The sequence below is a fragment of the Lycium barbarum genome, chromosome 3 (genome assembly GCF_019175385.1).
Source record: "Lycium barbarum isolate Lr01 chromosome 3, ASM1917538v2, whole genome shotgun sequence".
NCBI classification, from domain to species: Eukaryota; Viridiplantae; Streptophyta; class Magnoliopsida; order Solanales; family Solanaceae; genus Lycium; species Lycium barbarum.
The window spans coordinates 139,422,985-139,441,336 of record NC_083339.1 but is presented as its reverse complement, the minus strand read 5'-3'; the positions used below and the strand labels follow the sequence as shown (position 1 = coordinate 139,441,336).

General features: G+C 38.3%; 2 protein-coding genes across 3 annotated transcripts in view; both read right to left on the bottom strand.

The window, feature by feature from the left end:
* LOC132632960 (protein DMR6-LIKE OXYGENASE 2-like) overlaps positions 1-5,929 on the bottom strand; it is a 30,175-nt gene extending 24,246 nt beyond the window's left edge. Inside the window, exon 1 of the mRNA XM_060349117.1 lies at positions 5,519-5,929. The gene's annotated coding sequence lies outside the window, so the exon portion shown is untranslated. The remainder of the gene's footprint in view (positions 1-5,518) is intronic.
* A 3,645-nt stretch (positions 5,930-9,574) lies between these two features.
* Positions 9,575-14,624, bottom strand: LOC132632961 (endochitinase 3-like). Of its 2 annotated transcripts, XM_060349118.1 has the most exons (3): positions 14,070-14,624; positions 13,377-13,539; positions 9,575-9,714 (listed from the first exon to the last, which is right to left on the bottom strand). In XM_060349118.1, coding segments are annotated over exons 1-3 (678 nt in total). In that variant the 5' UTR covers positions 14,584-14,624; the 3' UTR covers positions 9,575-9,713. The 2 variants fall into 2 exon arrangements, with proteins under 2 accessions (XP_060205101.1, XP_060205102.1); XM_060349119.1 differs by lacking the exon at positions 9,575-9,714 and having other exon boundaries at positions 13,376-13,539.
* Positions 14,625-18,352: the final 3,728 nt, after the last annotated feature.

The following is an 18,352-nucleotide window of genomic DNA, read 5'->3' as shown; positions in this document are numbered from 1 at the left end:
CTCTGAAGAATAACTTCAGGTTCAGGACAATGTGGATGAGCAATGTCAATAGAAGGAGGATAAGTGATCAAACTAGGCACCTCATGACATCTCTTGAGTAAGGACACATGCACAGTAGGATGAATCTTCACAGAATCTGGAAATAGGAGAGTATAGGCTACATGACCCACCCTCTTGATGACTTGGAATGGACCATAGTACTTGGCAGATAGCTTGTGGAAAGACTGATTTGTAACAGTCCTCTGCCTGTAAGGTTGAATTTTGAAATACACCCAATCACCAACCTCAAAACTCTTGTCACTTCTATGAGCATCAGCTTGTTGTTTCATCCTCAACTGAGCTCTTAACAAATGGTGTTTGAGTAATTGTAACTTCAATTCCCTGTTGAGTAGTGTGTGATCCACTTCTGCAGAAGCAGACTCCCCCGGTAAGTATGGCAAATGTAAGGGAGGTGGTCTGCCATATAGAGCCTCATAAGGTGTGGTGTGAATGGCTGAATGATGTGATGTGTTATACCAATACTCAGCCATAGCTAGACAAGAGAACCAATCAGTAGCATCTTCATTACAAAAACACCTCAAATAAGTCTCAAGACATCTGTTCAACACCTCAGTCTGACCATCAGACCGAGGATGATATGCAGAAGAAGTGTTTAGTTGAACTCCTTGTAAAATGAACAATTCTTGCCAAAAAGAGCTCAAAAATACAGCATCTCTGTCACTAGTTATGGTATCAGGGAATCCATGCAACCTTACAATAACATCCATGAATTCCTTGGCTACAGATTGAGCAGTGTAAGGATGTTTCAATGGAATGAAATGTCCATACTTACTCAATCTATCAACTACCACCAAAATGACTTCAAAGCCTTTGGACTTGGGCAAACCATCAACAAAATCCATGCTTATTTGTGACCAAACAACATCTGGTATTGGCAAGGGTTGTAGCAGCCCAGGGTAAGCTGCCAAATCAGACTTGTTCTTCTGACAAATGTCACACTTCAACACAAAGTCCTTGACATCATATCTGATACCTTTCCAGTAAAAAAAGGTCAATAATCTCTTCAGAGTTGCTTCAATGCCAGAATGCCCACCTTGAGGAGATGAATGCCAAAGAGTAATGATCTCCCTTCTCAAGCCTAAATTTATTCCCACCACCAGTTTGCCTTTCCTCCTGAGTTGTTGGTGTTGCCAAGTGTACTGTTTATGAGAACCAGCCTGTGTTTGCAACTGGTGAATCAAGGATTTTAACTCAGTATCTGAGTCCCAACTATCAGATATAGCCTGCAACAGATCAGTATTATTGGCAGAAAGAACCAATGACATCAATTCAGCACCAGTTACTCTAGAAAGTGCATCAGCAACCTTATTTTCCACCCATTGCCTGTACTCAATTGTATAGTCAAATGGCATCAACTTAGTGAGCCAAGACAATTGAGAGTTTGTGTGTAACTTTTGTTCCATTAAAAACTTCAAAGCCTTTTGGTCAGTTCTGATAATGAACTTTTGACCAAGCAAATATTGAGACCATTTAGTCACAGCTTGGACAATAGCCAATAATTCCCTGTCATAGACAGACATAGCAGCATGTCTTGGTGATAAGGCCTTGCTGATAAATGCAATAGGATGACCTTCCTGCATCAAAACAGCTCCTATCCCATAGCCACTTGCATCAGTTTCCACAATGAAAGTCTTTTTTGCATCTGGTAATGCTAGAACAGGAGCTTGAGTAAGCATCACCTTCAATCTATCAAATGCAACAGTTGCAGCATCTACCCATTTGAAGTTATCCTAGTTTAACAAGTCAGTTAATGGCTTGCTAATGATTCCAAATCCTTGTATGAATCTTCTGTAATAACCAGCTAACCCCAGAAAACCCTTTAACTGTTTGATGGTTGTAGGAAGTGGCCATTTCCTAACTGCTTCAATCTTTTGAGGGTCAGTGGATACTCCCTCTTGAGTGATGAAGTGACCCAAATATTCTATCCTTTCTACTCCAAAGAAACACTTACTTTCTTTTGCAAAAAGTTGATGTTTCTGCATTTCTCCAAATACCGCCTTAAGATGGACTAAGTGATCATCCATTGACTGACTATATATCAATATATCATCAAAGAACACTAATACAAATTTCCTAAGAAAATTGTGAAAAACAGCATTCATGAGGCCTTGAAATGTGGCAGAGGCATTTGAAAGGACAAAAGGCATGACCAAGTATTCAAAATGTCCTGAATGAGTTCTGAAAGCTGTTTTTTGGTACATCTTCTACTGCCATTCTTAATTGATGGTAACCTGATCTAAGATCAATCTTAGAAAAGATTTTTGAACCTCCCAACTCATCAAGTAAGTCTTCAACAATAGGGATAGGAAATTTGTTCTTTACTGTGAACTTATTGAGGTCTCTATAATCTACACATTCTCCAAGACCCATCCTTTTTTCCTACTAACACAACTGGGGAAGCAAAGGGACTGCAACTGGGCTGAATAATTCCCTGATCCAACATCTGCTGAACCATTTCTTCAATGATGTCTTTCTTAACAGAAGGATATCTATATGGTCTTTTATTGACAGGTTCGGTACCACTTTTCAACACAATTCTGTGGTAAAAAACACCTCTAAATGGGGGTAGTTGTTTTGGTTCTTCAAACAGTTATTTAAACTCATGTACTAAGTCTAATAATCTAGTATTAGTAGTTGGATCAGTTGTAGACTCTAAGGCATACCATTGAAATTCAGTGTTCATAGATGGGACAACTTGTATCATGCATAACTCAGATTGATTACCTGATATTTTGGCTATTTTTCCAGCTCCTGGAGAAGTGATTTGGTTTCCAGATCCTCTAAGACAGTGCTTCTTCCCTTCATACCAAAACTCCATAGTAAGGTTCTTAAAGTTCATCTTGATATCTCCTAATGTCAATAGCCATTGGACCCCCAATACTATACTGCAAAATCCTAAAGGTAAGAGTAAGAATTCAGCTGAGAATTCCACTCCTTGCAGCAACCAAGAAATGGTGCACATCTGATCCACCTTCATTGCATTACCATTAGCTGCTGACACCACATTTGGTAGAGTAGGTTTGATTTGACACCCTATCTTCATAAATACATTAGGGTTAATGAAATTATGAGAACTTCCAGTATCAATCAAAATGTGGAGTGGTTTCTTTGAATGATAACCAGTTACCCTCATAGTCCTATATCCCAATGGTCCATTCAAAGCATGAGTTGAAATCTCCATTTGCTCTAATGTGTGTGGTAATTGTAATTGTTGTTCCTCTAACTCCATTACCTCATCTTCACTTGGTTCTTCCACTACTGGTACCACTTCTTCCACTTCTAGCAGATACAACTGCTTCAAAATTTTACATTTATGACCACGAACATATTTTTCATCACAAAAATAACAGAGTCCCTTAGCCCTTTTGTCATTCATCTCTTCCACACTTAGAGTTCTTCTATTAACCCTTTATATGGCATTGTATTTCCATAAGTTGGAGTTGGTAATAATGGGGGTTTGGATTGAAACTTCTAATCTCCATACCTTTTTGTGTTAGTTTGAGTCTGAACTCCAGTGCCACCTCCTTGCCTTATGGCTGCAAGATAAGCTTCTTGCATCCTTGCTGTCTTGTAAGCCTAAGACAAGGTCTGTGGTCCCTGTATCTTTACATCCATGTTAAGTTCATGTTTCAACCCTCCAAGGAAACAGCTGATAGCATTTTCTTGAGATAAATTGACCCTTGTCAAATTTTTCTCAAAAACAGCCTGATAATCCTTCACATTTCCAGTTTGTTTAACCTTCTTAATCTCCTCCATTGGATCATCATAATCTATCCCAAATCTTTCTACCAAAGCCATTACATACTCCGTCCATGTTGGAGGTTGTAAGTACTGTCTATACTTCATGTAAGAAATGTGCCACTGCACTGCTTCTCCTTCAAACTGCATTGATGCAATTTGCACTTTATCTTCCCTAGGGATATTATCCATGTGGAAAAATTGTTCAATTCTGAACAACCAAGATCTAAGATCCTCCCTAGAAAATCTCAGAAACTCCAATTTTGACCACCTTGAAAATTGAGAACTGTGGTTTGTGTAGCTGCTAACACTCCTTTCTCTTTGGAATCTTTCCTCAAACTGTCTAGTAGGTCCTTCAAATTGTCTTCCACCTTCAGCTTGCCTCGAGGTTCCTTCAAACTGCCTTACCCCTTCTGGAATTTCCTCTCTTGCCATAGGAGATTTATCCCTCAAATTGACCACTGGATTTGTCAATTTCTCCTTCATCTCTAGCACTACCTGATCAAGTTTCTTTAGTGTTGAAACTTCACCAGCTAAGGTGCTCATTTCTGCTAACATTGTTTGCATCATCTCACGAAGTTCACCCACTTCACTGTTAGAGTTCTCAGTTGATTTTGTCATTTTGATCCAAGGATTCGTAAGCTCTGATACCAATGTTACTCAAATACAAAAATTCAACAAGAATTCTAGGTTTGAGTACTTGAATTTGACAGTTCAATGTAACTAGAAGAATTGGAATAGAATAGAGAATAGAAGTTTAGAGAGAGAATTTATGAATCTGTATATTGATGATTGGAATCCTTCAATTACAATGCTTTATAGTTGTTGAATACAACGAAAATATCTACTAACTACTTGACTAATTACAGCTAATTGACAGCTAATGAATCAGCTACTGAATTAACTTGAAACTGCTTAACTAACTTCTTCTAACCAACTGCTGACATGGCCAACTAACTTTTAAATGCTAACTGATTCCTGGACTTCACTAACCAACTGCTGACATGGCCAACTAACTTTTAAATGCTAACTGATTCCTGGACTTCACTTCTAACTGCTATAATTCTGCTATCAATATCACATACACTTCGGGGTAGGTACAATTTATATATCGGAAGTGGCTTCAACATCTCAAGGAATACTCCCATAGTTAAGTGGTGCTAAACATAGAGAGAACTTAAAATTCAAGAATTAACAACTTACAAATATGTGCTACAGAACTAAACATGGTTGTTACTCATATAGAAGGGTCGTAAATGTCAGTTTCTAAGTGATTACCATCAGGATGTATATCTTCATTTGAGATCTAAAGCTAATTGATCTAGAATTCACCAACATATCTATAGGCAGTCCATTTAAACACAGATTGAAATTGCGTCCTATATTCGTGATATCTAAACACTCTACTAAGAAACAAAGACAAACACACTTTTCAAATATTCAACAGAATATAACCATTCATTAGAACTCTTATCCAGGAAGCACTCCAACGAGAAGTAAACCCAACAACCATATAACATGAATTCTAAAGTGTATAAAAAATACATATACTATATAATAGACACATATCACATATTCTAAATTTATATAACATTCGACTAAACAAATTCACTACTATAGTCATGTTTTCTAGAACATAAACTTAGATACTAAAAACATGATTTCTAAACAACAAAACACATGTCGACACTAAATAAATAAGGAGAAATTCAGATTTTACCTCTTGTGGGTGCAGTGAACTAAAGCTTTGAGGTCCTATTCAGATCCACCCTTTTGTAAGCAAGATTGAGTCGGACAGAGTGTAAGAGTAATGAAAAAGCTAAAGTTTCTTTGAGAGACAACAGAAAATATAAATATCTTAGATGAGAGAGTTTTCCATAGTTCAAGCTGTATTTCGGTTGAAGCATTAACAAGATATTTATAGGAGAAAGTTAGGGTTTTTAGATTTGAAATTTTGAGCACAACAAAGAGAGTCATGGGTGTAGAGTCGTTTGAAATTAAGAATCAAATCTCTGAAATGTATTGTTTTTGCTGAGATTTCTGAAGAAAGGCTTTGTCATCTTTTGAATTCACCTTTTGACTGAATCTTGTAGTTGAAAAAAGAAAGAGAGAGAGAGAGAGAGAGGGTAATATCATTTCTTGCACAAGAATAGCAAGGCAAACTCTGTTTTATGAATGAAGGAATTTGGATTTTGGCTGAAGATGGAGAAGTGATGTAGTGAAGGCGTGGAGAGAGAAAATTATGAGAGAGGGTAAACCTAGTTTGACTCTTGGAAGATTGGGCTAGCCTTATCCTAATTGGGCCTCGGTCTAAGTGGGTTTGAGGACTAATTTTGGGCTACATTGGGTCGTAAAACCTAGGCTGCTGATGCTTCTATATAATGGACAACATTTTGGCCTATTTTAGGATTTAAGCCTCTTTTCCTTGTATTTCTTTGAGCTTCTTTGTATTAAGAAAATGAATACTATATATATGTGATAGTAATAATTTAGCAATTACCATTAATAAGGTGTGATTTAGCATGCTAATTTTATTATTAGTAGATAAAATATAAGTAAGGTAATAGTAGAGTAAAATATTATCTGGGTTATACTTATGATTAATATGTAATAAGTGAGTAGAAAATGTGCGAGGTATTAATCAAGTAACAACACTTAATAATAATAATATAGTAGTAGCAATTATAATAAAGTAAAGGCAAAAAAAAAAGATATTTAGTTTATTAATAATTTAGAAGTTCAAGAAAATGAATTGGATTAAAGGAGGGACAAAATTGAGTGTCAACATTGACTATCTCATGTGAATGCTCTATAATGGATTCTGTTGAACTTGAAACTTGTTTAAAGAAGTGAACCCGGTTTCTAAAACTGAAATGGCTTGATGTACCCCTATAATGGGATGACGAACATAATCCTTAATGAATAATGTGATTATCATGATATGACTTGTGATTCAACTTCTATGCCATGATTTGAGTGATTCGGCTTCTATGCTAGGATTATGATTCGAATCTTTTGCCATGATTTATATTGTTTGTGATTGGCCTGGCTACTCGGGAGGAAGGATAGTCACTATGGATCCTAGTAGGGTTTGCCTAGCCATTCGGGAGGAAGAGTGGCCATCGAGGAAGAAGACTGTAAAAATGCTTTCTTTAGAAGAATGTTCGAGATCGACGGCCAGCAAATGTGGATGGAGCAGTGGACTCCGGATTTCAAACCGGATGAAGACTCTCCATTTGCTCCTGTGTGGGTGTTATTGCCAGGCCTTCCTCTTAATTGTTATCATTGGGATTACCTTAAACAAATCCTTAGTCCAATTGGCACCCCTCAGGCCCCCGATAATGCCACTGTGATTAAAAGCAGACCGGGGCTAGCCAAAGCAAGAGTTATCATGGATCTAACGAAACCTCGTCTTGATAAGATTTGGATTGGCTTAGAGGATGAAAATTCCCCTTTGAAAGGCTTTTATCAGAAAATCGAGTATGAACAAATGCCAAAATACTGCACTCATTGTAAAAGGATTGGTCACTCCCTAGATGTGTGTAAGTGGGCTGAAAAGAAGAAATCTCAACAAATGAGATTGGAGAACCAAAGGAAAGAGGAGAAGGATGGGGGAAAAGACACTAACAACAATAAGCTCTCTAACAGAGGCAATGCTAGCAATAAGGATTACAAACAGGTCCCTCAGGGCAAAAAAGATGAAGAATACAAAGAAAAAGAACCTGCGCAACAAAAGAAATCTTCAGGCGATGAGGAAAATCAGAACATGGGAAAAAACCCCAATAAAATCACCAAACAAGGTAAGATGGATCAAAAAAAGGAAGATAAAAGTGACAAGGATGCTCAGCAGGAGACGGCAAGAGATGATGACATTGTGCTAAATAACTCGAATGATCTTGAAATCACCAAAGTTGATCAAAGCAAAGATCCCCAAAATGAGAAGGCCACTGATCGAAAAGCTGAAACTGCCCTTAAGACGACTTATAAAAAGGACCTTCCTACTAAAACCAACCAGATCTACCAACCTACAGGGATCAGTTTGTCATCCCAGAATACGTCGAACAATTGTGATATGAAGAATGACCAGGGAAAGGATGGTCCGGGACCAAATACATCTACCAATAAGGAGACTGCCACTACTTCTTCTAGTATCCTCTCTGATAGGATATTAGAGGTGTCAAAGGAGCCTGATTTTGAAGAGGTGATCTCAAAAAATGGCATTTGTAGAAGGATTCTTCCAGGAGACAATATAAAAGGAGGAGCTATCATTATAGACATTGGAAATGCTTTTGAATCTCTCCAAGAAAAAGATGGACTTAACGAACAAGCTGGAGAACCACCAGATCATGAGGAGGGGGATTGGAGTGATGATTATAATTCTGTCCAAGATGATGATCTCTCAGATTGTGCCAAATCCGATGATGAAAATGCAAGGCGAATCATCTTTAATATGTCTACAAATTCAAATGATGACAATGTGCAATCCATGGCGGGAAATCTCTCCCCAAGAGGGTCCAAAAGCCAGGAAATCATGAAAGGCAAATTCTCCCCTCTAAAAACTAGAGCTCAAAGGCTCACAAAAAAAAAACCCCTTTTTAATGTTTTCCATGATTACTTTTTTGTCTTGGAATATTAGAGGAGTAAGAACGATGGGAGCCTTTGATAGGCTAAAAATTTTAAAAACCAAATACAAAATCTCTTTCATTAGTCTTCAGGAACCTGTCTTACAGGACCCAAACCAGGATGGTTTAGGAGACAAGTTTCGAATTATGCTTGGCATGGACAAATGCTTTTGTAATCCCAACAATAAAATTTGGCTCTTTTGGGATGATGTATATGATGTCAATGTTTTATTTAGTGATGATCAATATGTTTCTGCTTGCGTTAAAGGTGTTTGTGGAATTGATAAGGTAATTTTTACCGCTGTTTATGCCAAATGTAACAGTGAGGAAAGAAAGGACCTTTGGGAAGCTATTGACACTCTCTCTTCAAGTGTGGACTGTCCATGGGCAGTTTTTGGAGATTTTAATGTTATTACCAGTGCTGAGGAGAAAAAAGGAGGCAGACCTTTCAATATTTCCAACAGTTTAGATTTCTTGAACTGTATAGAGGACTCTGGTTTACAAGATGCTGGTTTTCTTGGCGATCCATTCACTTGGTGTGATAACAGAGGCCATAGAGCCATTTGGAAAAGACTAGATAGGGTCTTGATCAATGCTGAGTGGAGTAACGTTTTTGATTTCACTACTGTTAACCACCTGCCAAGATCAGGGTCTGATCATGCCCCCCTATTGATCAATGTTAATATTGAAGATTCTAATCCTATTAAGTTCTTTAAGTTCTTGAATTTTTGGGTTGAACATAATGACTTTCTCACTGTTGTTCAACAAGCTTGGGAAGAGAACATCTATGGAAATCCTCTGTGGATTCTTCACCAGAAATTGAAGAAGACTTGCAAGGCCCTTAGTGTTTGGTCCAAGGTAACTTTTGGTGACATCTTTGAAGAAGTGGACAGGATGGAGAATAAAATTTCAGAATTGGAGCACAACTTGATTATGGATAATTCGGCCGAAAACAGGACCCTTCTGAATCTGGCCAATGCCAAATATATCCAAATGCTAAAAAGGAAGGAGTCTTTTCTGAGGCAAAAAGCCAGAATTAAATGGATTGCTGAAGGGGATGCAAACTCGGCTTATTTTCATAGCACTATCAAAGGTAGAAGAAAAAAACTCAACATTCAACAAATCAAAGACAATGCTGGAAACTGGTTGTTGGGTAAACATGAGATTGCAAATGCCGGTATCAACTATTTCCAAAACCTGTTATGCTCCTCGGAAGGCAATGAAGACCATCCTGCCCTTGATTTTCTTACCCCAATGGTTTCTGATCAAGACAATACTGCTCTATTATCCATTCCTACAAAACAAGAAGTCAAAGAAGCAGTTATGTCTATTGATCCTGACAGCTCTCCAGGACCTGATGGTCTTAATGGAAATTTTTTTCAAGCAACATGGGATATTATCTCTCACGATCTTACTTTGGCTATTCAGAGTTTCTTTGGGGGTGCTGACCTTACTAGATTCTACACTCATACCTGCTTGGTAATGATTCCCAAAGTGGAAAATCCGCAATTTTTCTCTGACCTCAGGCCTATTAGTTTATGCAACGTTACTAGCAAAATCATCTCAAAGCTTATCAATACCAAACTTGCTTCCATACTTCCAAACATCATTTCTAAAAACCAGAGTGGCTTTATTAAAGGAAGAATGATATCGGAAAGTATTCTCTTGGCTCAGGAAATAATCAACAATATGAATAAGCCCAACAAGGGAGGAAACTTAGTTATCAAGCTTGACATGGCCAAAGCCTACGATAAGGTGTCATGGCCTTACCTCTGTGCTGTACTTAGAAAACTTGGCTTTGATGAAAAATGGGTGGATTTGGTGCTCAAACTCATTTCCAATAATTGGTACTCATTAGTCCTCAATGGTGGCAGATATGGCTTCTTCAAATCAGAAAATGGACTTAGACAGGGAGACCCTTTATCCCCTTCCCTTTTTGTTCTTAGTGCTGAATTACTATCTGTTTTACTTAACAAATTACATGATGATCTGAATTTTAGGAACTTTTATATGCATAAGAATGGTCCTAAGATTAACCACCTTTGTTTTGCAGATGATGTTATTCTTTTCACAAGTGGTAACAGGAAATCCTTAAAAAGGATCATGCGGGTGCTGAGAACCTATGAAGAAGCTTCTGGTCAAATAGTTAACAAGCATAAAAGTTCCATAATTCTCCATCCGAAAGCTAGTTCAAGAAGGACAGACAGAGCTGCTAGACTAACTGGAATGAAAAAAGAATCCTTCCCCTTCCAGTACCTTGGTTGCCCACTTTATTTGGGAAGAAAGAGAATTTCCACCTTCTCTGGTATGATAGATAAAATCTTGGCAAGAACTAGGGGTTGGAATAATAAATTTCTTTCAACTGGAGGTAAAAGTATCCTTTTAAAACATGTCCTTCAAGCCATGCCCTCCCATTTACTTGCTGTTATGCACCCTCCCTCTACAGTTTTTGAGATCATTGAAAAAGAATTCAACAGATTTTTCTGGAGTGGTGTTGATGGTGCAAAAAGACAACACTGGGCATCCTGGGATAATTTATCTTTTCCCTATACTGAGGGAGGAGCTAATTTCAGGAAGCTCATGGATATTTGTAAAGCCTATAGTGCCAAACAATGGTGGAGATTTAGGACTCAAGACTCTCTGTGGAGTCAATTTCTCAAAGCTAAATATAGTCCTAGATCCCATCCTGTCACTGTTAAATGGAGGAGTGGTCAATCCCACAACTGGAAATCCATGGCTGACATCAAAGAAAAAGCGGAGAAGGCTATTTTCTGGAATATTGGTAGAGGTAATGTCTCCTTTTGGTATGATCAATGGACTTCTCTAGGCCCTCTCTATAAACTACTACCAACAGGGACTGTCCCCAATAGGAGTGTCATTAGAGATGCCTTTAACGGACAAAACTGGTACTGGTATGCATGTGGGGATGTACCTGATAACATCAAAGATCACATTCTTCATATGAATCTCAAATTTTACGATGAAGAGGATAAACCATGCTGGATGAAAACAAACTCAGGCAACTTTTCGACAGGAAGTGCATGGAATTTCTTGAGGTCACCTAGAAGGGAGGTTCCTTTTATGAGCAAATTGTGGAACAAGTCCATACCTTTCAAAATGTCCTTCTTTGTGTGGAGAATTCTTAAGAGGAAAGTCCCAACCGAGGATATTATTAACAGAGCTCATACTAATGATACTTTTAACTGTGTCTGTTGCAGGATAACACAACCTGAAACTTTAAATCATATTTTTCTTGACGGACCACTTGCGGCTGCTGTATGGAACCATTTTGGTTGCCAATTTGGCATTCCTAGCCATTTCAATTCCTTGCAGCTTGCCCTTGATACTTGGTGGAATTCAAGACCTTCTAACCCTATTATTTCTTTTCTCTTCAAAATTTGCCCTATAATCATTACTTGGTTTTTGTGGAAAACAAGATGCAGTGGTAAATATGGCAGTAAAAAACCTTTCTTGCCCAGAATTCTTTATCAGATCTCCCAAAATATTTTAAATGTAGTAAGACTTCAGTTTCTTAATTTTAAATATGACTTATCTTGGATGGAACTAACTTGCCTTCTTGAGAAAAAAATGGCTTTTAAAGTGTGCAGGACAGTCTTCTGGAAGAGACCAGCCACCAACTTTCTCAAAATTAATAGCGATGGAAGTCACAAGGATGGATCCAGTGGTGGAGGAGGTGTGATCAGAGACTCTCAAGGGAAGATGATCATGGCATACTCCATCCCATTCGACGAGGTTTCCAGCAATGTGGCCGAAGCCAAAGCTCTTGTCTTTGGCATCCAATGGAGCATTCAAAATGGGATAAATTCATTGGAATTGGAAACTGATTCCATGATCCTTGCAGCATGGGTTAAAGATGTATTCAAGATCCCTTGGCAAGTTGACGCAATCATCAAGGAAATTAAAAGAGCTTTGACTGGCACTTCTTGGTCGATTAAGCACTGTTTTAGAGAAGCTAACAAGGTGGCGGACACTCTTGCTTCATTGAGCCACTCGTTCCAGACCAACAAGCTTTACAACAATTTTGATGATCTCCTCCTAAAGGTCAAAGGTCTGATCAATCTGGACAAAGCAGGTTTTCCAAACTTTCGGGTAAGGAACAAAAAAGCTAAAGAAATCAATCTTAGTGATGTGGTACATAATGTATAGTTGGTACCTACTTTTTTGTGAGCCCAAAGAAAAATATGAGAGCACTATTCTCATCAACTGTAAAGAGCCTTCGGGCGATAATTTCTGCTTGATTACCAAGACATTGTCTTGGAAGAAACATTATAGTACAATGGGCATGTCCATTGGCTTAAGTAGACTCGGAGAGGTTAGGCAGCATGTACCTCGAGCTCATGTATTCTCGTTTTGGATCTTAATATATAAGACAGGGGTCGCCCCCCCCCCCCCCCCCCCCACCATGAAGGTGGCTTTAAATAAAAAATAAAAAAAAAATAAAAAAAAAATATATATATTTATTGGGTGATTTTTGATGTGATATAGGAAAAGTTGAGTGACTTTATTGTTACAAAATAAATAAACATGACTTTGGGAGATCATTATTCATAATTAGGTGACCTTCTGTGTTACTACCTCTTTCATAATATCACAATGCACAAATAGGAGTGAAGAGGGAGATTTAGGGCCCGTTTGTCCATGAGAATTATTCACTTTTTTCCGAAATATTTTTTCACTTTATGGTGTTTGGCCATAAAAATTCCGAATATAAGTTGAAGTTGTGCTTGGAATTTGGAAAACAACCAAAACTTATTTTTCACTTTTTTTTCTTTACTTTTCTCACTTTCAATACATTCAAACAACCAAATATTCTTTGCAAAACTATAACCAAACACAACTCCATCTTTAATTTCAACTCTAAAATACCAAATAAAGTGAAAAATATTTAATTTTCATGGCCAAATGCCTACTTAGAAAAGGGGGGAAATTACTTACTATGATATTTGGATGGGGCCTCGTCCATAATATTTCTTGCCAGGAGCGCATGGCCACTCAGCACTTTCAGTACAGTAAGAAGGCAAGTCTGCAGGGTTGCCTTGTTCTCTCTTGAAGCAGTAACCCCATGCGTATGGCCCGTCTTCTGCAGTTGGCCAACCACCTGTTCAACCATATATATCTTCCATGTAAGTTTAAAAATTGACGCAACTAGTTTGCTGGAAAGATTAAATAAAGAAAACGGACATGGACATTTTAATCAGGAATTTAATTAATTGCCACTTTGAGAAATCAAATTGGAAAGGCAGCATCAATGTACTATTGAAGTTAACCTTAACAGTTAAAAATGAAAGTGAAAAACACTAAAGTCGAAAATGTGTTTATGAAGTTAACCTTTACTTTTTTTTTTTAATAACCTTTACGGATAACCCCTCCGTTTCAAAATGTTTGTTTGGTTTGATTTGATATGAATTTAAGAAAATAAAGAAAACCTTTGAATCTTGTGATTTTAAATTAAAGATGTGTTGGATGTACCAAAATGTCTTTTAATCTTGTGGTGTTAAATATGTCACGTGAAAAATTAAAGAATTGCTAAAAAAAAAAACAAAGGAAAGAGACTGTTCTTTTTTAAACAACTATAAAAGAAAGTAAGAAACAGTTTAAGGCGGAAGGAGTAAAAATTCATGAAATTACCATTAGTTTCATGCGATGTTTGAGCCAGGAACGCAGCAAGCTCCCTTTTACGGTCAGTAATGTCACCAGTGGTGGCAAAACCAGGGAAATACCTCGCCGCTTGAACAAAGGCATCGTAGTTGTAGAAGCCCTTAGCAGGACACCTATCATCATTCCGACGCAAAAGCAGCTGGTCAAATAATTCACGAGTAATGATTTCGGTAATATCTGCACCGGATGGAGTGGGTGGTGGAGGAGTGAATGGAGGAGGCGGAGGCGGAGGAGGAGGAGGAGTGAATGGAGGAGGCGGAGGAGACGGTGAAGGACACTGGCTTTGACACTTGTCGGGATCACAATAATCACCGGTGGTCCCACACCAACCATAATTGCTGCAGCAGTACCCAGAGGGGCACGGTGCACCACTGGCTTGCTTGCCGCATTGTTCGGCCAAGACACTTGGGATCAGTAATATAGCAAGAACTGAAAGTGTTGCAAATACACATAATTGGCTCAGCCTCATTTTCATCATATTCATATAATTGAGATGGGGATGAATGGATGATCACAAATGGTGAGATGCCTAAACTATTTATAGGAAAATTCTAAAGGACAACGGGTGTTTGGCTTTGGTACAAAGGAAAATGTTTTTCACGTTTCTAGTAAAATATCTTCTTAGAAAATAGATGAAATCTTCATATAATGGGGGGTGGCGTGGATGATAGGAGTGTGGGTTATGAGGGTTATGGGACTGGGGTGGAGGTGGAGTGTATTGGAGGATGAGGAGGAGATAATTAATGTAAAATGTCACTTCTAGAACTGTTTTTCCGTACTTTCATTAAGGAATTGTAACGACTAATCTTTCGTTCCTGAAAATAATAATCAAGACAAGAAAAATAGCGACAAAGAATAATATTTGATTTCAAGTATTTGCGCGGGGGTTACAATCTTTATGAAATCTTAAATAAAAAGATGTAATCCTCTGATTCTTCTCCTCAGGATATGACCGTCAATCAAGGGCTTTTGCTTGTTCTTGAATGGACGAATCACTTGTTGTTGATATTTCACTACGAATGCGGAGCCAAGCTTTAATCACAAACGTAGAGGTTTGGAAACTTGCGGCTCACCACTTGGAGCGAAGACTTCTTAGTATGTGGAAGACTTGTGGCTGAGAGCTTCTCTATGTATGTTTTTCTTCTCCTTTTTGGCTTTGTGAAGACCCCTTTTTATAGTTGCAGGGGAGAGCTAGGGTTTGTATATAATTGGTTGAACCATGTCATTTCAACACTTGGCGACATTTGATTGGTTCTTCTAATGACTTGACATGCTGCGTCACTTATGCACGTGGCATGATTTTATTGGTCCTTGACTTGACTTGACTTGACTTGGCGTGCCACATCATTTGACACATGGCATGGACCTTGGGCTAATAGAGTGGGCTCATCATGTGAAGTCCGACAAGATAGACTAATCCAATTGAATTGGTGTTTCAATTAAATCCATACATGTTGGATTTAAGCAATAAATCCATTTATGTTAGCCCATAATATTTGTTTGGACCAATATATTTAGAATTTAGAATATGATCCAAATTAATTTGTGGATTTAAGTTCGACTAAATTTCAGTGTCCACAAATGCCCCCTGCTTCAAGGCTTGTTGAGGTGCATGACTTGTCGAACCTTTAAAGACGAGACTTGAAGTATTCGTGAAGCAAACACTTTTTTTTACTCCATCTAGTTGATTTCCCCCAAAATATTTGAAATGTGATAAGAAATAACTACGCTCAAGTTCTTCCATGGTGCCGCAACTTGATCGTCCACAAGTTTCTTTTCTGCGGTGGCATTCTCTAATTTTGCAAGAGGTCCAATTAGCTTTTGGTCTTTCGCCAACTCATTTTTTTGAATTTGAGGTGTTTCCAGCTTATGAAAATATTGCATGGCATTCCTTTATTATCAATAGCTGGGAAAACGAAGTTTTGTCGAAAGATGTAGCCTTTTGTTTTTTACAACTGCACAAGGGGCATAATGTGTATCAAAAGAATGGCTTGTAGACAATGTATGATTTAGTCCTGAGCATAGCACACGGCTAAAACTTGTATTAGAAAATCCCTGTAGACCTTTTTTTTAGTCCCAAGCAAATCATACCATCAACATGCATATCTCTCATATACTTTCCATATTTGCATGGTACTTCTTTGACTTATTAGGAGATAATATAAACTTTCCATAAGTTTAAATTTTCCATATATAAGCCCTTTCTCATATTAGGAGAGAATAGTGACTTTCCATAAGCCTAGACTTTCCATATATGAAGCCTAAACTTTCCATAAACTTAAGCTTTCCATGATTAGATTCCAACTGGAACAAGGATTTCTTTGTGTAGTCCATGTAGGAACCAGATTTTGACATCTATAAATACACCGCATTATCATGGTGGTTTGACGTCAATTTGCAGAATCATCGAGTTGGTTCGAACGCATCTCTTTCAGGTAATTCTCTTCTTCCATAAGTATTTTCGTCACTTTCTTCACAGCTCTGCATGTCTGTGGTAGAAAATTCATATTTCAATGTAGGAACGTCGAAATCATGATCCGCTTGATGTTTCAGAAACTACACTCGTAGAGATACGTCATAGGCAGAAATCACGACTCAATTGCATCTATATTTGCTCAGATATTGATCAAGAATCAGACTTTTGAGTTCTGGTTCGCTGGTTTATTAGTGTTGCGCGTCCTGACGAAAAATCTTATATCTTGACTTAGGAACATCGCAATCACGAACGGTTTGTGGCGTAGGAAAGAAGACTCATAGAACTACGTCATATCCGAAAACCACAATCAAATTGCTTCTATATTGGCTCAGGTATATTTTTTTTAATCAGCCACAGAATCTGATTTTGCTTTCTTGGCTTTGGACATGTTCTACTAAACTTACCCGTCCCCTTTATTTTATTTGCAGGTCTTTGGGCGCATCTGTACGGCTTTAAATTTAAACAAATATGATGCACTTTAGTGATCGCGATACGCCACGTCCTTGCCTTGGAGGTTCAACCTTCAGTGATCGGTGCCTTCTCACTTGACGGAGAGCTTTCTACGCTTCATCTTGCTGAATGGTCTAAAAAGGAGACCAAAGACGTCATGAGCAACTTCTCAGTCAAGGCCACTATTATGGACGTCCCTCTGTTGAAGTCCGCAATTCATCGAGAAGTCGCGCCCACCGAATCTTCTCATCCCAATGGATGTTCCAATACTTGGATTATTCCCCTTTCCGTATTTGGTAAAGTTTGCCAGTTGAGTTCTTGACAACAGATCCAATGGACATGCCAAGACGACTTAGCATTAGTGGCAGAGAGATTGATATTCAAGATCAAACTATTGGCCGCAAGATAAAGCTTCGTGATATTGGGGCCTCAATCCATGTCTATCGTGCCAAATTGAAGCGTCGTGCCGTTGGCACTGAGAGCTTTAGATTTTTTTTTGCAGGTTTTCAAGAGAGTGTTTCGCTATCAAACTAAAGAGATTTAAGTGATGGCTAAATGACTGGCGAAGAATCACTTGGTATACCTTCGTTTGCAATTACGACTTTGGCGACGAACCACACGTGGTGCATCCTTTTTGGCGACGAAGCTCATGAATCATGGAGCATCCTCTTCTTGAGTTTGTCGAAGATGTACATGGTGAATTCTTCGTCCCATATTTGGCATTGAAGTAGATGAAGCTGTCTCCTCTGTGCGGCTCGGTAAAAAAAGCACTTGGAGCACTCCTTTGGCAGTGTTTAGCATCCCCTATTGAAGCTTTGAGAGAAACTATGTGGTGCATATCATCATTGCGACTTGGCGAGGTTGACTCTTGGGGTATTCCTTTCCAAACTTCGGCGATCAAGTACTTGGCGCATCTTTGCAAAAATATTTATTCTTTGATGTAGTAATGATGGAATGGAGATCCTCTTGATTCTGAAGAAACTAGACTTCAAAAGAGGCTACATATCAAAATATTAGAGCCAAACTCCTTCAGGATCGGCTGGAATTAAATTTTGAAGTTGATCAATGGATCTGCCGCAATGACTTTCCAGATTTGCATGCTTGGGTGGGAGAAAATTCATAACTCCGAGTACGAGCGTTGGAATCACAAGATTCCAATTTCTATGGAAAGAGGATTCATTGATCTACAATATGTATAAAAAATCACGGCCAAATTACTTCTAGATTTGTACAGATAATTCTCCAAAGTTAGCTTAGATTCTGCTTTGTTCTACTTTTCAGCTTCGCGCTTCGGTGGGAGAAAATTCATAACTCGGAGTACGAGCGT

Coding starts and splice junctions, on each gene's coding strand:
- LOC132632961 (XM_060349118.1), bottom strand. CDS start 14,583: ATGAATATGATGAAAATGAGGCTGAGCCAATTATGTGTATTTGCAACA. Junction 13,540..14,069: donor AACATCGCATGAAACTAATG/GTAATTTCATGA, acceptor ATGGTTGAACAG/GTGGTTGGCCAACTGCAGAA.